The sequence below is a fragment of the Canis aureus genome, chromosome 30 (assembly GCF_053574225.1).
Source record: "Canis aureus isolate CA01 chromosome 30, VMU_Caureus_v.1.0, whole genome shotgun sequence".
Taxonomy (NCBI): domain Eukaryota; kingdom Metazoa; phylum Chordata; class Mammalia; order Carnivora; family Canidae; genus Canis; species Canis aureus.
Genome location: NC_135640.1, coordinates 42,623,453 through 42,648,718, shown reverse-complemented (window position 1 = coordinate 42,648,718; position 25,266 = coordinate 42,623,453). Strand labels below are relative to the sequence as shown.

At 52.7% G+C, this 25,266-nt stretch overlaps 1 protein-coding gene across 7 annotated transcripts in view; it reads left to right on the top strand.

Annotated features, from left to right (window-relative positions):
- Positions 1-21,316, top strand: part of UBE2G2 (ubiquitin conjugating enzyme E2 G2) — a 38,536-nt gene extending 17,220 nt beyond the window's left edge. For 5 of the 7 annotated variants that reach the window (XM_077879412.1, XM_077879414.1, XM_077879413.1 and 2 more), the window contains 5 exons: positions 2,093-2,128; positions 2,220-2,265; positions 12,906-13,024; positions 16,625-16,765; positions 19,531-21,316. In XM_077879412.1, the coding sequence (XP_077735538.1) occupies positions 2,093-2,128; positions 2,220-2,265; positions 12,906-13,024; positions 16,625-16,765; positions 19,531-19,643 (455 nt within the window). In that variant the 3' untranslated portion in view covers positions 19,644-21,316. Of the gene's footprint in view, positions 1-2,092; positions 2,129-2,219; positions 2,266-4,150; positions 4,176-12,905; positions 13,025-16,624; positions 16,766-19,530 lie in introns of those variants that run through there. The other 2 variants (XM_077879416.1, XM_077879418.1) reach the window with 2 other exon arrangements.
- The last annotated feature ends 3,950 nt before the right edge of the window (positions 21,317-25,266 follow it).

Sequence of the window (25,266 nt, the reverse complement as noted above, 5' to 3'; positions counted from 1 at the left end):
GACGCTCCGAGTGCTCTGGTCACTTAGGAAGTGAGGAGGGCTTAAGGAGTGCCGGACTGGGCCCTGGGGGGCTGGGGACAGAGACCAGGATGGAGATTTTCTATTATTTCACATGCCCCCTTTCTCCTTTTTCTTATGTATTTTGATTTTGAATTTTTTTGTTTGGTAGTATAGGAGGAGAAACTTTTATTTTTTCTGCTTAAATATTAGCATCATTTGTGGAAAAGACTGCCCTTTTACCTCTGTTGGGGTTAGGGACATTGACCCCTATACATTCAAAAACATATGTCTAGCTTTGCCCAAAAACTTAACTACGAGTAGCTTGCTGTTGCCTCCAAGCCTTATGACCGTGTATACAGTCGGCACATGCTTTGTATGTTATAGGTCTGCGCACAGTGTTCTTAAAGAGAGGCAGCTGGAGAAGGAAGGCTACTAAGGGAACAAGGAAGAGGGGGGCCCGTTGTTTGCACAGGTTTGCTTCCGGACACTCTCCATCCTGGTCCCTTGGTCCACTTGACCCACTTCCTCACTGTCACACGGCCTCACCAGAGCTTAGTAATAAGCCTTGATACCCCTAGGTGGAGTTCCCAACTTACTCTTCTTAGAGTGTCTTGGCTGTGCTCACTTGTTTGCATTTTCGTATATCTTTTAGAATTGTCTTGTCGCACTCAAAGAAGAAGTCCTGTTGGGATGTTGGCTGAGGTTGTACGGAATCTATAGACCTGGTTTGAAGAGGGTTGACAACTTCATAATGTTGAGGGTTCGACCCATGAACTTGCTCCGATTAGTCTTTAAAGCTCTGACAATTCTGCTATGTTACAGATCTGACATCTTTTAAAAACTTATTTCTACATTTTCCCATTACGATTGCCATCTTTTAAAGATTTTTCTAGCTTGCTCATACATAGAAGCACAGTTCAGTTACATGTCTGGACCTCGTAGTCAGCAGTGGTGGCAAACACTTTTTCTTACAACGCCTCTTGACTCTTCTGGACTTTGTACGCATAGCACCTATGCGTAATGGCAGTTTGACTTCCTCTTTTCTGAGCCTTATGGCTTATGTTTATTTGGCAAAGATTTATTAATTTATTAATTTTATGTCCCTTCAAATAACCAGTTTTTGGTTTAGTTTATCTTCTGTTTATTTGGTTCTTACTAGACTGGCGATGTCGTCAGCACTCGGGCCCAACAGGAAGTGCATCTGTGGCCAGATTCCTCACTCCCAGTGGCCACCCTTCTTGCCCTCGACTGTTTTCATCTTGTGCTCTTTGCTTTTCCACATTTCTGTGTGGCTTTGGTTTCATTTTGGAGCTTTCCATATAAAAGATGAGGAGGCCAGGACTTGAAATGGCATTTCTTAGTGGCAGGGCTGGGCCTCATCTTTCAACAGCCCCTGACCTTTGGAAATTGCTGCCAAATGCTGCTGCCTACTTGTTTACACGGAGTGCTCAGATCTGACAGCGTGGAGCATCACGAGGGGGCTCACAGATTTGGTGGAGTGGCCCTGGGGGCCAGCAGCCTGCCTATCTGAGCTCCATGAACAGAAAAGCTTGTGACGCCTCTTAGAGTGATGGGAAATACCATTCACTAGGAAAATAATAGACTATGTTTGATTTATGAAATTGAATCAAAATAACTAGCGGGAGTATTTTTGAAAGATAATTACCCCACCTCCTTTTTTAAAAAATACTTTATTTATTTATTCATGAGAGACACAGAGAGAGAGGCAGAGACACAGGTAGAAGGAGAAGCAGGCTCCATGCAGGGAGTGGGACTCCAGGATCACACGCTGAGCCCTGAGCCAAAGACAGCCACAAGACCACTGAGCCACCCAGGTGTCCCTGATAATTAGCCCTTTTGTTTCTTCATTTGTAAAACAAGAGGGTTTATACCTTAAAAATCCTCCTTTTTGCTGGTATAGAGTTTATATAGTCTTTGTTAGAAATGTAACTGGGATGGGCACGCACTTTGGGGGAAACAGAATTTTAATGTGTACTCTAATTTTTAGTTTTATATGCTTTTAAAAGTTTTGTTAAAATGCTAACCTAATGTTTATTCTATTTCATAATGGTTTTACTTTTTCATTTTATAGAATTAACACTGAATCCTCCAGAAGGAATTGTGGCAGGTAAGGCACTGAAGTTAACCTCTATATAATCCACTTCTAATCGCCACTGTTGCCTTCCAAGTTAATTGTGGATTTTTTTTCCCCCCTGCAGGCCCCATGAATGAAGAGAACTTTTTTGAGTGGGAGGCACTGATCATGTAAGTTAGTTATGTGTAACTAGTTTTTGGACTTCAGACCTTTGAGGCTGTTTAGCAGCAGGCTGTGATCAGAAGTGTCCATTTAGAAAAAAGACTTTGCTCATCTCTTGAATTTAGTCTGCTAGTAGTCTGAGAGCAGAAAAGAGCACAGATGTGTATCCTGAGAAATGTTTCCTTAGAGCCTGTCAAAGGTTTACTTGATTTCATTTTTGTAGAGTTTTACAGTATTAAGTTTTGAATGTTGTGTGGCTGTGCAGGGTGAGCTTCAGACAGTGTCGGGGGTTTTGACTTCAGGAAGTCCCTAAGAGCTCAAAGCTTTAAGGAGGAAAGGCCCCTTAGGACGAGGGGCTGGGATGTGGGAGGGTGTGTTTGGCGGGTGAGCCTCCAGCCCTGCGCCCCATGTGCACTTTCCCCACCCCTCCCCTCCCTTCTGTGGAGCTTCTCCTCTGCTGCTGCTTCTTTCTCTGGGCACCTCATCTGGCCTCCCATTGCCCCTGACCCCAGAATGTGGCTTAGATCTGAGGCGAGCAGTGTGGTTTCTGGCCCTGTTGTACAAAGATCAGGAGTGGATTTCTTTTTTTTTAATATTTTATTTATTTATTCATGAGAGACAGAGAGAGAGAGAGAGGCAGAGACAGGCAGAGGGAGAAGCAGGCTCCATGCAGGGAGCCCGACGTGGGACTCGATCCCAGGTCTCCATTATCACACCCTGGGCTGCAGGCGGCACTAAACCGCTGCGCCACCAGGGCTGCCCAGGAGTGGATTTCATACTGCACTTTAGTGATGTTACTTAGAAGGGGCCAAGATGGACCCCTGATTCTAGAGTGTTCTATGGTCCTATGAGCTAGGCTCTTTGTTTGCCTTCCTTGTACTTTAGATGTGCAGTTTTTGGCCATCTGTAGACTTAATATATTTTTAACAAAATGTGGTTAGTTAAAATATATTAAGTTGAAATTTATCCCCAGTCTCCCACTTTTTTCATTAGTAAAATCGATGGTTCAATCATTTGGCAGGTGTTGGGATTGGATTTTTGTTGGCTTGAGAAACACTGTATGGGAGGGGCCGGGGCAAGTGTGCACTTCAGACATCATCACACTTTGTGAATCTGCCCAGTGCCTACATCTCATTAGTTCTTAATGCTTTATGTGTTTTAATTTTTATGTTGAAAAAGGTTTTATTTATTCACTTGAGAGAGAGAGCAGGAGCTGGGGGGAGGCAGAGGCAGAGGGAGAGGGAGAAGCAGACTCCCCGCTGAGCAGAGAGCCAGACCTAGGGCTCCGTCCCAGGACCCTAGGATCAGGACCTGAGCTGAAGGCAGACGCTCAGCCACCTGAGCCACCAGCCAGGCGCCTCAATGCTTTATAAGTTTTAGAAACAGATTGCTGCTACATGTTGTCTGTGGAGGTTAGATTAATACATGGAAATCAATGAGAAAATGAAGTTTTTTTGATAAGCAAAATATTTTAAAAATCATCAATAAATACTATCCAGAGAAAATACAGCAAGCACAATGTCTCCTGATAATTTGTAATACTCTACTTGCTTGAGCCTATGATGCCCATTATTTTCTGTGTGTTTAAATATTTTTGGCATGAGGATGTCTTTACAATCTGTATTTGTGTCTCAACTGCTATTGTATCTTTTGTCTCTGAAAGCAATACAGTGGGATGGTGAGTCCTGCTCAGCAGTGTCCTATGTCTAATGGAACATGGCATTGTCCACTGTGTCAGCCATGGATCCTTTTATTTTTTAGGAAGCAGAGATTCCATCACATAAACTTGATTTGTACCCCCTTTTTCCATTTTCTGAACCCCATGTATTCTCTCTGTGTTCAGGCAGCCACCTGTGCATGCCACCTGGGCAGCCAGCCTGGTAGAGTACATGGGTTGTTGGAAGGCTTGAGCGCACAGGTCAGTGGGCCCCTGGCAGGGCTTCCATCTTGCAAGATACTGCTTGTGCCCATCAGCAGACTTAGAAGCCTTTTATTTATTTATAGCTCTTTATAAATCTTTTTATATTTTTAATTTATTTTTATTTTTTATTTTTAAAATTTATTTATTTAAAAAAAATTTTTTTTAGAAGCCTTTTAAAGGGACATGTGAGCCTTCCTGTATGGTTTCTAAAAAAGTGTTAGGCTAACTAAACTTGTTAGGGTAACTATTACTAATTTTAGATGAACACTATAAAATTAAAACCAATATTTTGAAAACACACATTAGTACTTAGTTGCAAAGGCAACAAAAGCAGAAATCAAGTAGCATGTCAGCTGAAGCTTCTGCATAGCCCAGGAAATCATGGACATAATGAAAAGGCCACCTACTGATTGGGAGAAAATATTTGTGATTCATAGCTCTGATGAGGGCTTAGTACCCAAAATATAAAAGGAACTCACATAACTCAGTAGCAAAAAAATAAACAATCAAACAATGGGCAGAGGATCTGAATAGACATTTTTTTAAAGAAGACATCCACATGGCCAATAGGTACATGGGAAGGTGCTCACCATCACTCATCATCGGGGGAATGCAGATCAGAACCACAATGAGGCATCACCTCACACCTGTCAGCGTGGATATGACACAAAAGACAAGAAACACAGGATGCCTGGGTAGTTCAGTGCTTTAGCGCCTGCCTTCGGCTCAGGGTGTGATCCTGGGGTCCCGGGATCGAGTTCCGCATCGGGTTCCCTGCATGGAGCCTGCTTCTCCCTCTGCCTGTGTCTCTGCCTCTCTCTCTCTGTCTCTCATGAATAAATAAATAAAATATTAAAAAAAAAAAAAAGATAAGAAACAAGTGTTGGAGAGGATGTGGAGAAAGGGGATCCCTCGAGCACCATGCAAGCTGGTGCAGCTGCTCCTGAGAAAAGTGTGGAGGTTCCTCAATAGCTAAAAATAGTTTCTTGAGGAACGACCCAGCATTTGCACTTCTGGGTATTTACCCCAAAGAGAGTGAAAACACCAATTCACAAAGATACCCGCGACTCCTATGTTCACTGCAGCATTATTTATAGCAGCCAAGACATGGAAGCAACCTGAGTTGCTCTCTACCAGTGGATGAATGGATAAAAGATAGAGTGTGTATACACATGTACGTGTGCACACACACGAGTAACACCTATAAAAAATGAAATCTTGCCATTTGTGAAAACGTGGATGGACCTTGAGGATATTATGCTAAGTGAAATAATTCAGAGAAAGATAAATACCATATGATCTCACTTATAGGTAGAATCTAAAAAACAAACAAACAAAAAAACAACCCCAAATTCATACAGAGAACAGATTGATGGTTGCCAGAGGTGCTGGGGGTGAGTGAAAAGGGTGAAGCAGGACAAAAGGTACAGACTTCCAGTTAGAGAATAAATCTGTCTGGGGAAAGGAACGGACGGCATGGTTAGTATGGTCAGTAACGTTGTAGTAGGTATTTGAGTCTTCGAGACAGTAAACCTTACAGGTTCTCATCACAAGAAGTTTGTGACTTTGTACATAATGAATGTTCACTAGGTTAACTGTGGCGATCACTGTGTAGCGTCTACCGGTAGTGAATCCTTACGCTGTACACCTGAAACGTAATGTTGTGTGTCAGTTATGCCTCAATTAAAAAAAAGTAATAAGAGCTTTTTCAGTGCTTTTACATTTGAAGAAGGCTTTTGCATTAGTATGGAGTTCCCCTGCCTCGGGGTTTGGTGAGCCTGTGGGTCTTGGTCCTGTTCCAGGCCCTTTTACAAACAAGAGGCCGTTTACAAATGTTCTTAAAACGTCTATTAAGGAATTAACTGTCCTCCCATTGATCGGTCTCACGTTGCTATTTTGGCAGACAGCTGGCTGAGTTTTATTCCTTATGATAGGTTTTCTTTCTCTCTTTTTTATTCTTTAATTGTCTCCGGAGTGTCCTCCATACTGGTGTTTCTGAGACTATGCTTGCCTCATTTCCTGGGAGGCACAGAGCTGCCACGTTCGTAGCACTGCTAACCCGTGGGGCCTCCATCTCTTCTTGGCTGTGTTGTAAGGAAAACATCTTTTCAGGTGCTTGGGCTGCAGGTACTGAGTGCCTCTTGCCTGAGGATGCAGGTGTGTCCCAGGTGACCCCACATCTCCCCGAGAGAACGAGGTGGAGGCTGTATGATGGGAATGCAGCAAATTAATGAGCAAGAGGAGAACGAAAGAATAAAATTGCCATAGCGTCTTCCCTGATGAAAAGTAGAAGGCAACTCTGGTGTACCAGGCTGGCTCAGTCAGAAGAGCGTGCAACTCTTGATCTTGGGGTTGTGAGTTCAAGCCCCATGTGGGTGTAGAGAGCGCTTAAATAAAAATTTTAAAAATCAGTTAAAAAAAAAAGTAGAAGGTAGCTCTGATGCTGTCAGCTGAGCTTATGGTGGAGTTTGAGCGTATGGCCAGGAAGAGGGCCGGGACTTCCCATCAGTCAAAGAGATGGGGGCCATGGGGCTGCATGGCCGGCATGGCCTCATGCTCTTGGGCCAGCCACGCTTCACTTGTTGGGATCATCATCCTTTTTTTTTTTTTTTTGTAATAATAATAAATTTATTTTTTATTGGTGTTCAATTTGCCAACATACAGAATAACACCCAGTGGGGATCATCATCCTTTTAGACAAGTGGCATCACAGTCCGCCTCTTCAGGTCAAGTCTGTGGCCTGTGCGACCTTGTTGCCCTGGACTGTGGGTGGGGAGCTGAGGTCCTTGCCTGCACACGGTTGGAGGCTTCCGTAAGAACAGGGAGCTCGGTGCTGCAGGCCGGCTGTCTGTCGTCATGGCTAGAAAAGGTGCAAAGGCCTCTGGGATCGTGCGGCCCGGTTCTGTCCTCCCCCAGCGTTCTTGGAGCAGCTGGCCTTAGTGATCTCCCTGCCTGAGCCACCGCCTAGCCGCTGTCCCCTCCAGGCCAGAGGCTCTGGCAAAACGAGGAGCTTCCCTTCCCTCCCGGTGCTTGGGGACCCTTCGCTACTCCCCCACATGTCACAGCCGCGGGTACGAGGAGCCCCGGGCTGTGCTCCCCCTCCGTCGGTGCTCAGCCTGGGGGCCAGACGCAGAGGTCACGGTCGAGGTGGCCTCCGTCCCCGCCGGGCCTGCTCCCTGCGGAAGGCCGTCCCGCGTGTCTCCTGGCGGTGCCGCGCCTGCTGACAGAAGCCGTGGCGCTGAGAGAGCTGTCCTCCTCCACCGCGGGCCCGGGGGCCTGGCAGCAGCCCTGTGCAGGAGGAGGTCTGTTGCCGCGCTCGCTGCGGTAGTGGAAACATCCTTGTCCGCCGTGCCGTCCCGCGTGGGAATGCCACGGCAATTCAGACAGAATCAGCATCTGGCCTGGAAGGGAAGCCGCTGCGTGCTCGTGAGCAGGAAAGCAAATGGGGACAATGGGCATGGACCAGTGTTGTCACTGGGGTGATGTCATTGCCCGCCCCTCAGGACACGGGTGGTGTCAGGGGACAGTTGCGGCTGGTGCAGCGGGCGGTAGCGGAGCTCAGTCCCCGCATCTCGTGGGAGGCTGCCGAGCGCCTCGCTGCCCGACAGCCGCTCGCAGCAGCACGGGCCTGTTGGTTTCCTGATGACTGATGATGTCGAGCGTCTTTCCACAGGCTTACTAGCCATGCATATGTCTTTGGTGAACTTCAGAACTTGTGCCCATTTTTTAATTGGGTCGTCATCGTCTTATTGAGTCATAAGAATTCTTTATATATTTTGGTTACAAGTCCCTTTTCAGATACGCGATTTTCAGATACTTTCTTGCAGTCTGACTTTCCTTTTTCATTTTCTTTTTTTTTTTTTAAGATTTTTATGTATTTATTCAGAGAGAGAGAGAGAGAAGCACAGACACAGGCAGAGGGAGCAGCAGGCTCCATGCAGGGAGCCCGACATGGGACTCAATCCCGGGTCTCCAGGATCCCGCCCTGGGCTGAAAGCAGCGCTAAACCGCTGAGCCACCCGGGCTGCCCTCCTTTTTCATTTTCTTAATGGGGTCTTTTGAAGCTGAAAGGTTTTTAATTTAGATGAGGTGCAGTTTAGCAGTTTTTTTCTTTTATGGATCATGCTTTGGTGCCATACAACCCAAGGTTGCAAAGATTTTCTTTTGTGTTTTATATTTGTAGCTCTCTTACATTTACCTTTACATTCTTGATCCATTTTGGATATGGCATCCAGGAGGAGTCCAACGTCATTTGTGTGTGGCTGTCCAGTTTCCTTGACACCTTTGTCAAAAATCAACTGACCATAAATGTAGGGGTGTATGTTTGGGCTCTGAATTTGGTCCCATTGATCTGGGCCTGTGCTGCCCCCACTGCCACACAGTCCTCGTTCCTGTAGCTTTATAGGACGGTTTGGAACTGGAAAGTGAGTCCTCCATTTTGTTCTCCTTTCTCAAGATTGTTTTGCCCCTTCGTGGGTCCTTGGCATTTCCATCTGAATTTGAGGGTCAGCGTGTCGGTTTCTGCAGAGAAGCCAGCTGGGTTTCCCCGGGGATTATGTGGAGTCCCTGGTCACTTTGAGGACTGTGGGCGTCTGCACAGTCTTGAGTGTCTGGCACGTCTCTCCACTTTGTTGGGTCTTTTCAAATTCCTGTCAGCAGTGCCATGATACATTTTTAATTTGTGAAAACCCAGTTTTGGGGACAAAAATGTGAATTTATGCACAGAGAGACAAGCTTGGAGAGTGACCATACTTACTGTGTCTGCCTCTGCCTTGGGGAGGTGATGCTGGAGGGGGTGGAGAGGGGGAGTATTCTGTTTTTATTTTATATACTTCATGTATTTGAGTGTTTTCCAACAGACTTTTCTGGTTCAAGTCAGTTTAGGTCGTAAGAGTTGTTGTCTGTCAGGACTGACTATGAAGTTCCTGGATGGTAGACTGACTTAGTCCGCTCTAACTGTAGGTCGGATACGGTGGATTTCAGGTTCTCAGACGTGTCTGGAGCACCGAGTCCCCACCTTAGAGACCGCCTGCAGCCTCCTTTTGAACAGGTTCAGTCCGGGCCGGTGACACAGAAGAAAGCCTGTGTTTGCTCCTGCTGAGCTCTCCCGCGGCGGAGAGCGACGAGACAAGGTCACGAACCACTGTCGGGCTGCATCTGCCGAGCCCCCCGCTCCGTCCCAGCGGAGCCCCCCTGCTCCTCGCCTCCTAGAGCCTGAGCCGCCTTTCCTGCGGGGCTGTGGGTTCCCGGCGCCCCCACCCAGAGGGGCCTGGGGCCCTCGTGCTGCTCCTTCTGTCACTGCGGGGGGTGAAGCCCAGCAGCTGGAGGGATCCGAGGCCAGGAGCACAGGGCAGAGCCGCAGTGCTCTCCCTTCCAGAGCACCCCAGCGTGGGGGGGCCGTGCAAGCGGGGGTGCTAGTGAGCCGGGGGGGCCGTGGGGGGTGGTGCCATGCTGGTGAGCCGCTTTCCCTGAGCCTGGGCGCCGGGTGCAGGGAGGTGACGCCCGTGCTGACAGCAGATGCCCTCCTGGCCCTCGCGGGGTGCTCTGTGGGGTCCCGGCCCCGGCAGGGTGTGCCACCGAGCAGCAGGCCCCTCTGTCGCAGCCACGGGGGTGTGACCGGAGAGTAAGCCCGCTCGGTCCCCGTGACCGAGACCCTCGTCCCAGGCGGGTTTGAGACCTGGTGTCCACGTGTCGGCCGGGTGCCGGGCAGGTGGCTCCCGTCCAGGCCGCCCTCTGCCCCCTGGCCGCCGTCCCGGAGCCACGCGGAGGGCGCGGCGGGGAGGGTCGCTGCTTCGCTTAACTGAGCACCTCTCCGGGTCTTCTCAGGCCCTGCGGCAGGCGCGACCCTGGGTGGCCAGCTCTCGACCCCGGGCGTCCCCTGGGCGGTGCTCGGCCGTCGGGGGGAAGTCCCCGCCCAGCCTGCAGCCGCTCCCGTCCTCAGGCTCCGTCGGGCTCTGCGGGCCGAGAGTTCAGTGAGTAGACGGACAGTGATGTGCAGGCTTTGAAGAATTGACATTTGTTTTCAGTAAATTTGTTTCCTTCCTTCTTGTACTTTGTTTTTCCTGTAATTTTCCCTTCTTGTACCTTTATTTTTGAGATGAGGCGTTTCGTGACAGGGCGGTGAGGCTGTCTGGAGCGTGGCACCAACACTCGTCCCAAGATGACGCCGATTATGCCTCTCGGTCCTGGTTCCGGAGCTGCCCCGAGTCTGCAGGCTCGGCCGCCCGCGGGGCCTCGGAGGGAGGAAACCCTCGGTTCACACCAGTAGCCAGCGAGGGCATTTGAAAAGAGCTTTGATACCTAAGATGCGGGAGCACTTGAGGAAATGTTTGATCATGCTTCCCAGGCTATGGACGACCCAGTGGATTTTTTTTTTTTAATGTTAAAGAAAGCCCTATTATGAGAAACAAAGAACTGTTATCAGAGTGTTGAGCAAATACCATTTGGCTCATTCCAGAACACTACCCAGACCTTTTGTTCTCCCCTGCCGGGGCCGTGCCAGGAATACGGAGGCATTGGCAAGCACTCCCGACATACGCCAGGGTTGCTTTCGGAGACACTGCCTGTTTGCCCAGCCTTCGGAGTTAGCAGTTTGAACCGCGTTGGGCTCCTAACTCCTGTACCGCCTTAGGACGTCAGCTGCGCCTGTCATCACTGTACTTCGACTTTGCTAACAGTGACGTGAGGGCAGCACTTCCAGACGCCTTTTATCAGGGGCCTGTAGACCGTGAACAGGGTGGCATTTATCATCTGCCGGGAGCTCCTCTACTGGAAGAGGCGTGGGATGATCATAAATCTCTCATCTTCAGTCTGTGCTGGGTCTGCGTGCAGAGGAAGAGGCGTCCAGGACAGCTGTCCAGGAAGCGCAGAGCAGGCCTCGGACGGCCTGGTCCGGCAGCCAGCTGGTGGCGGTGGTGGCACTGGTGCTCTGTGCCGCCTGCAGCTCCTCCTCTGGGACGGATGCCCTGCCCGGCACCGGAGTCAGCCTGGCCCCACGCTTGTACCTCTTCATGTGGCTTTCCCTGTCCTGGTTTCATGCCAAGGCTCCGGGCGGTGTTGTGACACTCACCCCTCCAACACAGAGTAGCTATTCACTGTGGTTTTTCCCCAAAGTAGCAAGGACACAATTTTCAGAATCAAGGTCGGTCTCTTAAATAGAAGAAAAAAAATTGGCTCCCGAAACACTTCTCGCCTTGTTCTCATTTTGACTGTTTTACTGCGGCCCATCCCCCTTTCTGCCGGGGCGCAGTCCTGGCCTCCACTGCACTGGTGCCATCGAAGGCCTGAGCATCCACACCAAGTGATAGGAAAGCCTCTGTTCAATTTCTTTTTGAAGTTTTTATATTCCTTTAATTGTGGAGATAAACATTGTTTATATTGTTTTGCAAGTTTATGTTATTACCGAATCATTATTTTTTTTTAAGATTTTTTGTTTATTCACAAGAGACACAGAGAAAGATGCAGAGACACAGGCAGAGGGAGAAGCAGGCCCCCTGTGGAGAGCCCGATGCAGGACTCGATCCCAGGACCCCCGGGGTCATGCCCTAGGCCGGAGGCAGACGCTCGACCACTGAGCCACCCAGGCATCCCTGAATCATAATTTTGTTGATTTGAAACAAATTTGTACTTTAAAAAATGATTTTCAAAAAGTGAAAGTTGTTTTGTAATAAATATACTTCTTCGGTAATTTTTTTTCCTGTGCCTTACCTTGTATTCGTTTTGGAAGGCGGCACGTCTGCCGTGTTGAGCTGCTCCTGCAGTGGCTGGGCCTGGGCCTCCTGGTGCCGCGCGTCGTAGAGCTAACACTGGTCGTGGCTTGGAGAGACAGGCCTTTCTAAAGGGACCTCTCCGCTCACGCAGAGCCGGTGGTAGCTGCCACTGTCTTGGAGTCTTCCGTTTTCCAAAGACTTACACAGGCAGCGACTCTTGCACATTCATAAGTGAGGTTTGTGAGGGAGGAATCTTTCCCTCCTGAGCTGGGGGCTCTTCCTCTCTGCTGCCTTTGTGTCTCACACGTGGCTCAGGATAGTGTTGATTTACATGTACATTTTAAAGTTTGACAGGACTTAGAAGTGGTTCAGTCCGATTCTGCCTCTCTCCGTGTGATGAGGAGGGAAGCCCGGGCAGACAGGCATGCAGGTGCCCGGTGACTGTGTGTTCAGGTGACCGCGCTGGCACGGGCTGTGGCATGTGGCACGGCTCTGCAGGCCGGGCTGGCAGCTCGGATGCGTGTGGCACGCCTGGCCTTGTGCGGGAGCCGTAGTCAGTGATCACATGTGTGCTATCTGTTTCTTGAAGGTTACAAAACCATTTCTTAGGGACATGTAAAAATTAAAAATAGCCTTTGAAATAGTAACTCTTACCCCTTCATTTAATCCAATAGTCGTGCTGTAACATGTGCATAATTTATATCTTTATCTTAAAGTGCAATTATAGCACACATACAGAAAAACAAAATCCCTTGGGTCTCACAACATTGCTATTAGTTCTTTATTAATGCAAAACCTGTGCCTGTAATTCCATGTTTGTGCTTGTACCTAAGACTTAAACCAGATTGGGATGGGATGATGAGATGTTACTTTCCCATTCAGAAAAATGTACTAGTGCATCACTGTTTTTTACATAATCCTTTCATGTGCATTTGTAAAGCAGTAGAAATTTCCTAGCTCCTTCCTACAGTGGGCTGGACATGGAAAACCACTTGACTTGAGTGTTTCTGTCTCCTAGGGGCCCAGAGGACACCTGCTTTGAGTTCGGTGTCTTTCCTGCCGTTCTCAGCTTCCCGCTGGATTACCCATTAAGTCCCCCAAAGATGAGATTTACCTGCGAGATGTTCCATCCCAACAGTAAGTGCTCTGGGGAGTGGTTTACATAGCACCAGGCGAGGCTTGGGGTTGCGTGTGGGTGACAGGTGCTGTCAGTGATGTAGGACATGGAACAAGTTATCTGTGTTTTGACCTGTAGCCACTTGGTCCTGGTGGTGTTGAGGTCAGTTGAAGGACGGTGTAATGTATATGAAGGAAAGTGCCATCTGACCTGTCCGCTCCTCCTTCCAGCGGGTGGGTAGAGCGCTTTGCCAGCCTCCGCCAGCCTCCGGCGGTGTGGTTAACAGTGGGGACCACTCAGAGCAACCTAGGTTTTCAACCACAGGGCATCGGTTAACTAAGCTGCACTAGACCATATGTTAGAATGCTGCTTAGATATTTCAAATGCTCTAGAGTGATATTTAATAATACAGAATGACACTTGTTCTATATCAAATGATTGAAAAGCAGCTTACGTTTAATCACACTTGTTACAATTTACTTTTTTCGATAAAAATTCACATGTAATGTATATAACTGTAAACGTAGCACAAAAATGTTGGAAGTGATCTTTTTCAATAATGGGATCTTTTTTCTGTCTCTAAATCTTTTTTCTAAAATAAACATGTATTTTAAAGGGGAAAAAAGGTCATTAAATAAATTTACTGGACTTAAGTTGGCAGAGTGTCTAGTAGTAGGGATTGGAATTCCTGAATGGCTGTGGTTGTTTATTTCTTCCTTTTATAAGAGGGGATTATAGATAAGAGAATTAGTAAGAAAATGTGTTGTATCTTTAATGATATTTAGTATAATGTTCCTTTTTATTTTTTTATTTTATTTTATTATTATTTTTAAAGATTTTATTTATTCATGATACTCACACAGAGAGAGACAGAGAGGCAGAGACACAGGCAGAGGGAGAAGCAGGCTCCATGCACTGGGAGCCCGATGTGGGACTCGATCCCGGGTCTCCAGGATCGTGCCCCGGGCCAAAGGCAGGCGCCAAACCGCTGCGCCACCCAGGGATCCCAATGTTCCTTTTTATAAACGGTGATTGTCACTAAAAATCATGATCTTAGTGGTTGTGGAGAAGAAAAGCAAGTAAGATACACTGGTAGAAATGAAATTTTTTCTTACTTGAAACTGATTCCTTTCCCTATGCTTATCCACATATAAAAGAGGTAAAGGCTAATTTAATCCATGAGAGCGTTTATAGAATTTTCTGAGCCTTTGACACCCCCTGGCTTACAAGCGACCCCACCCGCCCTGCAGTCCTCCCGTAGCCTGCCTGCCTGAGCACCTCCACGCAGGGGACCCTGCCCAGACCCCTGCCCCCTTCCCCCTGCAAAGGGTCACAGGATTGCCCAGCTGGGGAGATGCTCCCCTGCTCCCCTGTTGGACTTGCTGTCCAAACCCTCGTTTGGAACTTCTTGTGTCCCGCTGATGTTACGTGTGAGCAGTTTGCTCCTCAGGGGGACCGTTTTGAACGCAGTTATGTATGCACGGTAGGTGCTCAGAAACCCTCCTCTCGAGAAGGCTGGCCGTGAGGTGGCGGCTGTCGAGGTTGGGTGGTGCGAGCGTGTGGGCGTCCATCATACTGGGATGACTGGCCTGTGTTTAGGATTTTCTTTCAGGCAGAGTTTAAAAATCTGTTACGATAGAGTTAATTGAAAAAGTTAACAATTTTAAATTGATTGTAAAATGTGACTATAAAGAGGATTGCAGGCAATTACAAAATAATGAGATTGTATCGAAGATAAGCACATTCTTGAGAATAGTGCCTGTGACATGCTGTCAGAGACCTGTGTGGTCGCAAACTGATGATTTGATCATGTACCCAGAAGAACAATGACGTTTTTCATGTTAAAATAATTGATACAAGTAGCTTTGAAATTTGGCCTTATTGTAAGTGGATATGTTATTTTTATTTTGTAAAAATTATTTTTGAGAACTACTTAGTAGGCTCAGCAATATCATAAAAATCGGTCAATCCATAAATACTTAAAAATAATTCATATTTGCAGAGACTTGCTGGATAAAGGGTGAACAGATAATAAAAGGTAGGGGCTTGGACCATCAGGAGCTCCCAGTCTGAGGCAGGGATAGATGTGGATGAGAAAACACAGATAAATGTAAAACCATACCGGGAGGCCAGGGGGGTGCCCTTTGGAGGTGGTGGTTGAGCTCAGGGTCTGCAGGAAGAGCAGTAGGAGTCACCCAGTGATCTGTGAGGTGGGGAGGGTCTAGCACATGCAAAGGCCCCATGTAAGGAGCAAAGGGGATGGACCAGGTCAAGTTGGTCAGTAAGAAGGATTTTGGTATTTGTGCCAGGGGCAGTGGAGATCCACTGAGGGAGTCGGAGAGCGGGAGGGAGTAGCATGGCCAGTGTGGTCTTTAAGGGTCACTGGCTATGGAGTAGGGGACAGATTGCAGGGCGGACACCAAGGTGGTGGGCCTGCGGAGAGAGGGGCCAGCAGCGTGGAAACAAGCTCGGGCATTGACAAGGGAGGGGTTGGCTGGGGAGTTAGAGGGAGGCTTGGGTCATGAAACTGAGACACCCCACCCCGTGAGACAGGAGGGGGCAGGGCTACAGCTGCTTCTCTGTGTTCCTCGGGGGCCGCCGAAGTTGGAACCCTCATGGCAGAGAGACTGTGCAAGCCAAGGGTGCCCAGGCCCCTCGGGCGTCCTGCCGTCCACGACAGACTCACACATGTTCCTTCTGCAAGAAGTCGCACAGGTTCTGGGTAGCCAGAGAGCAGAAACTGCTGGATGGGGTGGACGGAAGAACAAGGAACGGGACACCAGAGAGGCCCGTAGAGCCACTCAGCTTCCTCAGTGGTCGTGGGGTTCTGAGCTCATGAGTGAAGGGGAATTACGTAAATTTATTCTAAATTGTCAATTGTTTCTATCATTGTAGCTCACTGGTCTTACAGTTTTATAGTTGAGTCTGTCCTTAGCACACACAGAACCATCTGAGGATCTGCCTGTGTAAAAGAGAAGTGACCGGTGCTGCTGTGTCCCCAACAGGACTGAGCGCACACCGCGAATTGAAACGCATTTTTCTCTACCCATACCGCGGGGGTCTGGTTCCTGATGCTGCGTGCTGGGATGGGTTAGATTGGACACGGCCGACCTCCAGAGGCACGGGGGGCCGGCTGTCCCCGGGAAAGTCAGGGCACCTTCCTCCTTGATGTTTAAATCATCCCTGTTGCCTTCTTCCTGGCGCTGTGGATGTAGTTGCACAGTCCAGTTCCAGGTTTTCATGGTGGAATTAGGAAAATCTCAGAAACCATTGTGGAAATTATTTTGAGTGATCTTAGTACTTATGAGTTATTTTGCTGAAATATTTCACTGTCAGGTAACCATTTTATTTAGTGCCTTTAGGTATAGTATGTAAAAAAAAATAAAATCCCTGTGAAGGTAGAACCATCTGGGGTGCCTGGGACCAGACAGATGGGCCTAGAGCCCGGTCAGTGAGCGAGTGGCGCACCTGGCCGTGTGGCCTCGGGCTCTGCTCCAGCCGTGCAAACAGCTTGCTTTCTGTGTCTGCACCGTTTACCCCCTTCCCGTGGTGGGCCCGGCCCAGCGTGGGGCCCCCGGACTCGTTCCCTGGGCTCACCTGCTGTGTTCTGACCCCTGCAGTCTACCCCGATGGCAGAGTCTGCATTTCCATCCTTCACGCCCCGGGCGACGACCCCATGGGCTACGAGAGCAGCGCCGAGAGGTGGAGCCCCGTGCAGAGCGTGGAGAAGATCCTGCTGTCGGTGGTGAGCATGCTGGCAGGTAATGTCCCGAGGCCGCCGGGCCGTGCCGCGGCAGGCAGGCAGCACAGTGGCTGCGTCTCCGTCCTCCTGTGGTTCTTCATAATTCATTTCTGGTCGTGGTTTATTTACATACGCTGTTTGCTGCTTTCTCATTGAATTGTTTGTATGTGCTTTTCCAAGTGTAAGCACACTTCATAATTACAGCTTCGTGTTGTATGTGTTGTATGTTGACCACAATTAACCGGGCTCCAGGCCTCAGGCATAGCGACCGTGGCGTGGGTGTTGATTGGGGCACCTGCTGTGTCGCAGACGCTGGGTCCTGGAGTTTCAAGGCTCAGGGTGCCCTAGACCCCAACTTTAAGGCCTGCTTTCTGAAGGGACTTTCCACATCCACCCGTGGTTGCCTGTCACCCGTACATCCTGAGATGGAGAGACACACAGGGGCTGTCGGGCGGGTTTGTTTGGGATGAGTTTAGAGCATGGAGGAGATAACAAGGTAAGGGGGAGCAAGAGGCATTTGGGGTGAGGCATCTGGCTCTCGTGGGAGTCCTGCCAGCACTGGTTCTGGCTCGGGCCCAACCGGGGGCAGGGGAGCCCTGCAGAAGTGTGCTCACCTGGGGCCCGAGCCCCCGTGGGGATGCCAGGCCCTGCAGCCATGTGCCTGTTGGCCTGGGAGGAAAGGATTTCCAGCGGGAGGGTGGCCGTGGGCCGCGAGGAGGGCTGTGCTTGGGAGACTCGGGCTCACCGATGTGCAGGGTGGCTCCCGGGTTTCCGACCTCAGTGCCTGGGTAGAGGGCTGCTATCTCTGGGGACAGGAATCCAGAGGCGCAGGAGTGGGAATGTCCATCCTCGGGGGCTGTCCACCCTCAAGAGCTGCTCATGGAGGTGAGGGTGCGAGGTAATGTCTGCATAGGACGGTGGTGAGGGGCAGGGCAGACAGGATGAGAAAGGGCATGTGGAAGGAGAGGGCTCCTCACAGGAGCCTAGGGAGGAACGATCTAGAAAACACGGAAGAAATGAAACGAGGGAGAGTTGGAGGAGGCCGATCGTGCTGTGGGAGGCCCAGAGGAGGAGGCCCGGGAGTCCCCGTGGGCTCCTGGTGTCCCGCGATGTCAAGGACCTCCGTGCGTGCACATGTTCGAGGTTGGAGGCACTCAGCTCTCCAGGCACTGAGTGCGTCAAGTGAGGGTGTGGATGCTCACGGTGGGTGGGCCCCCCAGACTGTGCCCGGCTGGTTCCGCTGCCTTCACATGTCGGCTGTAAATCATACCATGACCAACGTTTTTGCTATAAATTCTTTTATTAGAAATTTTTATTTATTTTTTGTATTTTTAAAGATTTATTTACTTATTTTAGAGAGTGGAGAGAGGCAGAGTCCCAAGCAGATTCCTAAAAGGTTTCAATGTAGGGGTGCCTGGGCGGCTCCATCGGTGGAACATCCAACCTTTTTTTTTTTTTAAAGAATCTTTTTTTAAAGATTTATTTATTTATGAGAGAGGCAGAGACACAGGCAGAGGGAGAAGCAGGCTCCCTGCGGGGACGCCGATGGGGGACTCGCTCCCAGGATCCCGGGGTCACGCCCTGAGTCAAAGGCAGATGCTCCCCTACGGAGCCACTTGGGCGTCCCAGCATCCAAGTCGCGATCTCAGCTCAGGTCTCCGTCTCAGGGTCGTGAGTTCAAGCCCGGTGTGGCGCTCTCCTCTCTGGGTATGGAGCTTGCTTTAAAAAAAATAAAAGGTTTTAATGTATTCCTCACACACTCCCTGAGTACGTTTCCTGTGCTCTGAGCTACCTTCCAGCCATGTCACCACACCCAGCTCGGCCGTGCCCTGCCGCCCACTGGCGCCCTCTGTCCTGGCTTTAGGAGGCTGTGAGCCGTCTGGGTCTGGGGAGTGGGGCTGTCACAGGTGCTGGGTGGGGGTGGGGCTGGCTCGCTCCGCACTTGCATGCTCCCTGTGGCAGGCCTGGCCAGGGTCCCCGGAGCACACCCCCTCTCGGGGCCTGCAGGCCGCCCAGTCCTCCACCTCCCTTGTAGCACTGAGTTTGGAAGGATACAGGTGTGGATGTTCATGGTGTGTATGGGCGGTATCACCGTGTCCTCTGCACACCCGGTGCCCTGCACTAGGCCTCACGCACACGACCTGGTGAGGAACGGTTGTGGAATAACGGGAGGAACGGAGACCCGGTGGCCGCGGAGGCAAGCGCAGCCGGGGGTGAGGGAACGGCTGGGGTCGTGCGGGCAGCCGTGCTGGGCTCTGGGCTGCCTTTTCTGCTCTGACCCAGCGCTTCACAGGGCCGTGTTCCAGCTCCCGGCCCCGCAGGCCCCGGCTGCCTGTCTGCGTGTGTCCTGGTCTGTCTGTAGCACCTGCTGGGGTCAGATGTCCACCAGGCCTGACACTGACCTCATGTCCTCTGGCCGGAGCTGGGGGCGTCTGTAGCCCACTGTCTGGTGGGGGCCCGGTGTTTCTAGAGCAAGACACATGACGCAGGTTGGCTCTTTGAGACATTCGAGAGGTGAGGATCACGAGGTGGGTCTTTGTGCCTCATGCGTGTGTCCCTGACATCACGCGGCCTCTCAGCCCCCCTCCCTCAGGCAGGCTCCTGTCTGTCTCTGATAGAGTGGACTTCCTTCCGCAGGTGTCACACACCAGTGGTGCTCACTTGCTTCTGGGGCGCAGCTCCGGGACGACCGACGCACGGGGTTTTTCAGTGGAATGGAAGACCTCGCCAGGCCCCTGCCTTCCAGAGCCCTTTTCACACTGAGCGCGTCTCCTTCTCTTTCAGAGCCCAACGATGAAAGTGGCGCTAACGTGGATGCTTCCAAAATGTGGCGGGATGACCGGGAGCAGTTCTGCAGGGTCGCCAGGCAGCTGGCACAGAAGTCCCTGGGGCTCTGAGGCCCACCCTGGCGCACACGCAGACACGGCGCCCAGCCGTGGCCAGTGTTTCTCTGCTGAACACCTAGTGACAGTGACACTCTGTGCTGGTACCAAAAAAGGCAAGCTTGCAGAACCACAGCATCTGTTTTTTTCCCTACCTTTCCCGCTCCAAACAGGCTTCTCTTCTGAAATTATGATTCACGTAGGATGACAGCTGGATGCAGTTTTACCGTATTCCTGGCAAGGCGGTTCGGGTAGATGGTGAGAGCCGTCCCCGCCTCCTCTCCCTGCCGGAGCGGAGCGCCCGCGGTCAGCGGCTTCCCTTTGGTCGCGGTTGTGAGGGCGTGTGTGCGCCGCACTCCAGGGGGCTAGAACCAGTAATGCTCCTTCTGAAGAAGCGGCCGCGCAGCCAAAGCAGAGGGGGGCGGGACGGCTCTGCAGGGGCCCCGTTCCTGCGTGTCCAGGAGGGGGACGCAGCTTCGTTCCCGTGCTTTATAGTACTTCATACGTGTTCTCCTTATAATCTCGTTACGTCTTGTTTGTTTTGTTTGTTGTGTATCACAAACTATAGGAGTTTTCAGGAAATAAATGCTTTTTAAAAATATGGATTAATGAGAAATGGGATGCATGAGAAAGAGAGGTTTACTGCTGGGTATGAAGACTGACTTTCTTCCCGGTCACGTTCAGCCAAGATTTACAGTGATGTCCTAATTGACTCGCACGTCACTAGGGCAGGAACACGCGAGACTGGAAGTTGTCGTTTCTTCTGGATCCGTAGGAGTTTCTTTTCCATCCAGACCCTGGGAGCTCAGAGGTTCCGTACCCTGTGGTGGCAGCAGGAACAGTAACTACCGAGACAGAATTGTTCTTGCAGCTTTGGTGTCGGAAGGGAACGTACAGCCTTAATGAGAGCAGAGCGCAGAGGCGTGCCTTATCCCCGACCTTGGCACAGCGTGGCGTGGGGAGGGGGTCTCCAGACCCCAGGACCCCCGGGCGGAGGTGGGGCACTGAGTTGTGGTCTGTGACCTCGCTGCAGCCCCGAAGCCCGCCAGCGCCAGGGGATCCGCTATAAGCAATACCAGATCTGTTGCATGCAGAGTCAAATATTTGGCCTGTTCCAGACAGGCTAGGTTTAAATGGGAATTTCTATTTTTTGAAATAAGGGACCGTCTGTCTGTAAGACATTCAGTAGGCTACACTCGACGTCATCCCTTCCCTCCCTCGTACGCAGGGGTCCCGTCCTGCTGAAACCTGACCTTGTTTCTCAGTGTTGACAAATACTGGTGGAAGGGGCCCATCCACGCTGGGCTTCTGTGAGGAAACCAGATTCTTCTGGGGGGGGGGGGACCATTTCAGATTTGACATTCAGTACAAGAACCTGTATTTGGAAGGGCATCAGGAGACGAGAGGTTTTGCACCCGGATAGTATTTGTGGGCCTCTCCACCCGGAGGGAAGGGGAGGTTGGCGGGGCACGTGGTGAGGACAGACCGGTGGGCGCGGGTCAGCAGGGGCCCGGGCGGGGGCGGGGGCGGGGCCTTCCATGGAATCTGGAGAAGGAAGAGGAGTCTCTTTGCAAACAAAGTATTTTTATTCACTTGTATTTATTAAATGGAAACAAAGAAGCTCATGTTGTCCTCTCTCTGGTGGAGTTTAATTACTATGTTAAAAATAAAGATATATTTTCCCCCTAGTCTGCTGGTATTTTTCCTTGTTGAATTTCATGTAATCCCGTGACAATCCAAGGCCCTTCGTGCCCGGCCGCCCCAGAGGCCCCACAGCGGGGTGACCCGGGAGCCCTGGGAGCTCCCCTCCGCCCGCGCGCCCCCTCCCGCCCGAGTCCTGGGGCCCCAGGGGCCGCGGGTGCAGGCGCGCTGTGGCCAGCCTCTCCTTGGAGTGCGGCGCCCACCGGGCCGTAAACCTGGCGGGGGGAGCCGCCAGCGGGGCGTTGAGGCCACCCCGGCTCTGCAGACATCAGAACGCAGGCCACACGCCGACTCTGAAGTGGCCGCTGCTGTTGACCCGCCTCCGAATCGGGTTCCTGACGGCGAGGGCGAGGCTGGGGCCTGCAGGTGCCTTCCCGGGGCCGCCTCGGTGCGGGGCGAGGACTGTGGCCGCCCTCAGCTGGGACAGGGGACTCCCCGCGCCGCCCTCGGCACCGCCCCCGTGTCTCCCGCTCCGCTCCACTCAGGGACCCCGGGTACCCGCCGGGCATGTCCCTCCGCCTCCTCCGCTCCGACGGCCACACTACCCGTCCTCCCCTCGCCAGCCACCCCCCCCCCCCCCGCGGCACTTGCCAAGCTGATCCGGTGGCCGCCCTCCCCTGTCCCTCGGGCTCCTGCTTCTGCTATCGAGGGTGGGGCCCTGGAGCCCTCCCTGGTCACCTGCCGAGTCCCCACCACCTCCCCACGGGGCTTCCTCATCTGAACGAGGGGAGGCCTGGGCCCCGGGCTGGAGAGGCAGGCCCGGCGTGGGGACCCTGTCGCAGCAGGCAGGAGGCCGTGCACAGGGCAGGTGGCCGCGTTGCTGGTGGAGGTGGCCCTGCCAGCCCGAGGACACGTGCTGTCCTTTCCCCTGACTTTCCTCCGACCGAGCTAGCCTTGCTGGGGGGGGGGCAGCTGTACGTGAGAGGAGCGGCGTGGGAGGCAGGAAGAGCGCGGGATGCATAGCCGGCCCGAGTGGGCTCTCACGGCGCAGGCAGGTGGGGCTGGCCCTACTGGGTGCCCCCCGTGGGCGCTGCGGACGTGGGTGCCTGCAGAGCCCCGGGCCTTTCTGTGGTTCTAAGGTTCTCAACTTCTCGTCCCCGGGAGTCCGAGGGCGTCCTGGTGCTGTCCTCTCGAGGTGGCGGGAGGCAGAGCGTGTCCCTGGGAGCCGGGCCGGGCCTCGCCTCGGGGACCCGCTCAGAAGGGGGCTCAGCACTTGGGGCTGGGCAAGCGGGGGTGGCCGGGGCCTGGTGTGCAGAGGACGCGGCGGGCCGTGGGGGACCGCGCTGTGTCTCCGGGCTGCTGCGTGGTCGCCCTGCACCCGAGCTCCCTGCCCGGGGTGGGGGCTGCTTCTCCTCCTCCTCCCGCGCGGGGAGGCTTGGGGGGGCGGTGCTCCCGAGCTGTGGGACCAGCCTGCCCTCTCCAGGCCCGGAGCGGGACCAGCCGGCCACAGGGGGGCCGGGCCCTGTGGGCTGGGGGACAGGCCGGGCCCTCGGCCCCGCAGTGAGCCTGCGTGAGCGTGTGATAGTGTGGATGGCGGCGACACCCCGCGCGCCCGCCTGCGGGGAAGCAGCGGTGACGGCTTCCTTTCATGTGGTGTGTGCGTGTGCGCGCGTGTGCACGTGGGCTCGCCCTCCTGGCAGAGGACCTGACGTTGGAACCCGTTCAGGTGGAAGCAGGAGACCGAGGGATTGTCTTGTGCTAATGGCTCTTTGAAATCCCGGGTAATGCGCTAAATGAGCTGGAACCACATTAAACAGTCGCAGCTCCGGGGCAGAGCCGGCTGGGGCTCTCGGGGCTCTCGGGGCTCTCGGGGCTCTCCCGCCCCACCCGGTGGCAGCGCTCCCCCCGCCAGGGCCTGGGCGCCACCCCCGCGGGCACGCCCGCCCCCGTGAAGATCTCTGCCTGACGCGTGGGTGCAAGGGTGCTCGGGTGGGCGCCTGTCAGCACGCACGCCCACCCGCGCACACCCGTGCACCTGCACTCTGGCTCCTCCGGGGCGCGGGCCCTGTGGCGTCGGGGCCTGCTCGCGGGCTCCCTGCCCCCCGCCCTCCGCGGGAAGCACCGGCCGGCAGGTGGGGGGTCTGGCCTGGGCGGAGGCGCCTGCTGGGGCAGCTCCTGCCGTGGCGGCAGTGGGGACGCGTGTGGCCAGGACGAGGGCCCGAGACCTGGCCGTCGGAGGCCGCCTACAGAGGCCGGGGCCTGGCGGGGGGGCCGCGGCCGCCAAGGGCCTGGGAGCCGTGTTCGTGGCTGCACCTGCGGCGCTGCGCCCACCTGCCGCCTCCGGCTGCGTGACCCTGGATGCGCCCCCTTCGGAGGCTTCTGGCCGCAGTGGCCCAAACCAGCCCCGTTGGTGTGCGGCCAGTCGGCCCCCGTCTGTGTGTCACGGGGCGCCCGGCCCCCAGGCAGCCGGCGAGGCCTGCACACGCGACGGCCGTCACGCGGGCACGAGGCTGTGCTGCTGCCTCCCGTGGGCTGGGGCGGGCGCCGGCTCAGGGCCTGGGGCCCAGCGGGATGGGGGCTACAGGGTGGGGCCGTGGGCTGCTCAGGTCGGGAGCTTCCTGCCCCAGCAGGTGCACGCCCCGGCCACACGCTCACACACCGCACACCCACGCGTGCACGCTGAAGCACGTGCACTCGCCCGCACACCCGCACCCTCCCACGGTGGCACACCGCACGCCTGCAGACTGGCTCCCTCACCCCACACACCACACGCCCTGACACACGCGTACCCTTACCCCTGTCCACTCCCGCACAGCTGCACCCCTGCAGGCCTGGCTGCACAGTGGGGTGTGTGTGCTGTCGGGGCGCAGGCGCAGTAGGGGGATGCCGTCCCCACCGCCGGGAACACAGGGCCCTGGAGTGCGCCCTGCTCTTCGCGTCTGGCCTTGGGACTGGGAGGGCCCCCTTGATGTGGTTGATGCCGACGGGCATCCTGTGACGCTGCTGCCCCTCGGGGGCAGCACCCCGGTCACCCCGCCTGGCTGGGGTCTCCTCCAGTAGTTCTGCGCCCGCGCGGATGAGCGAGGACCCGGCTTCCTTTGGCCTTGGCGTCGGAGCCAGAGTCCTTGTTCTTTCTTCTCATAGGACAACCTGTTCCCTGAAAGGTTCATAGAATTCAGTTGCTAAGCTCCTGGGCCTGCTGCTCAATTTGGGGAAACTCTTTCTTTTAAAAAAAAAAAAACATTTAAAATATCTATGGCATTATATTTCTTATAGATGGCATGTATCTATAAGATACATTAAAATTTTTTTAAATTTTTGTTTTTATTACTACTTAAAACATTTTTTTATTTTGTATTTTTTAAGTAATCTCTGCACCCAGCATGGGGCTTGGACTCCTGAGACCCCAAGATTGAGAGCTGTTTGCTCTTCCCACTGAGCCAGTGGGGCATCCCAGTTTCTATTGTTTTTTTTTTTTTTTTTTTTTTTTTTTTTTTTTACGATTTTTTATTTATTTATTCATGACAGACACAGAGAAAGAGAGAGAAGCAGAGACACAGGCAGCGGGGGAAGCAGGCTCCCTGCAGGGAGCCCAACACAGGACTCGATCCTGGGTCCCCAGGATCACACCCTGGGCTAAAGGTGGCGCTAAACTGCTGGGCCACTGGGGCTGCCCTATTGTTTTTTATCAGATCTGACAATTTCCATCTTTTTTTTTTTTAATTTCCATCTTTTCATTAGTGTAATTATGGGGGGTTTTCGTTTAAAGATTTCATTTATTTCAGAGAGAGGCAGACCACAAGCAGGGGGGCAGAGGGAGAAGCAGTGTCCCTGCTGAACAGGGAGCTCAACACAAGACTTGATCCCCAAGATCGTGACCTGAGCCGAAGGCAGACACTGAGCCACCCAGGCGCCCCGTGTAATTATGTTTAATGTAATAATTGAGATGTTTGGATTTCGGTCTTCTGTTGTTATTGTTTTTCTTTGCTTTCTGTTC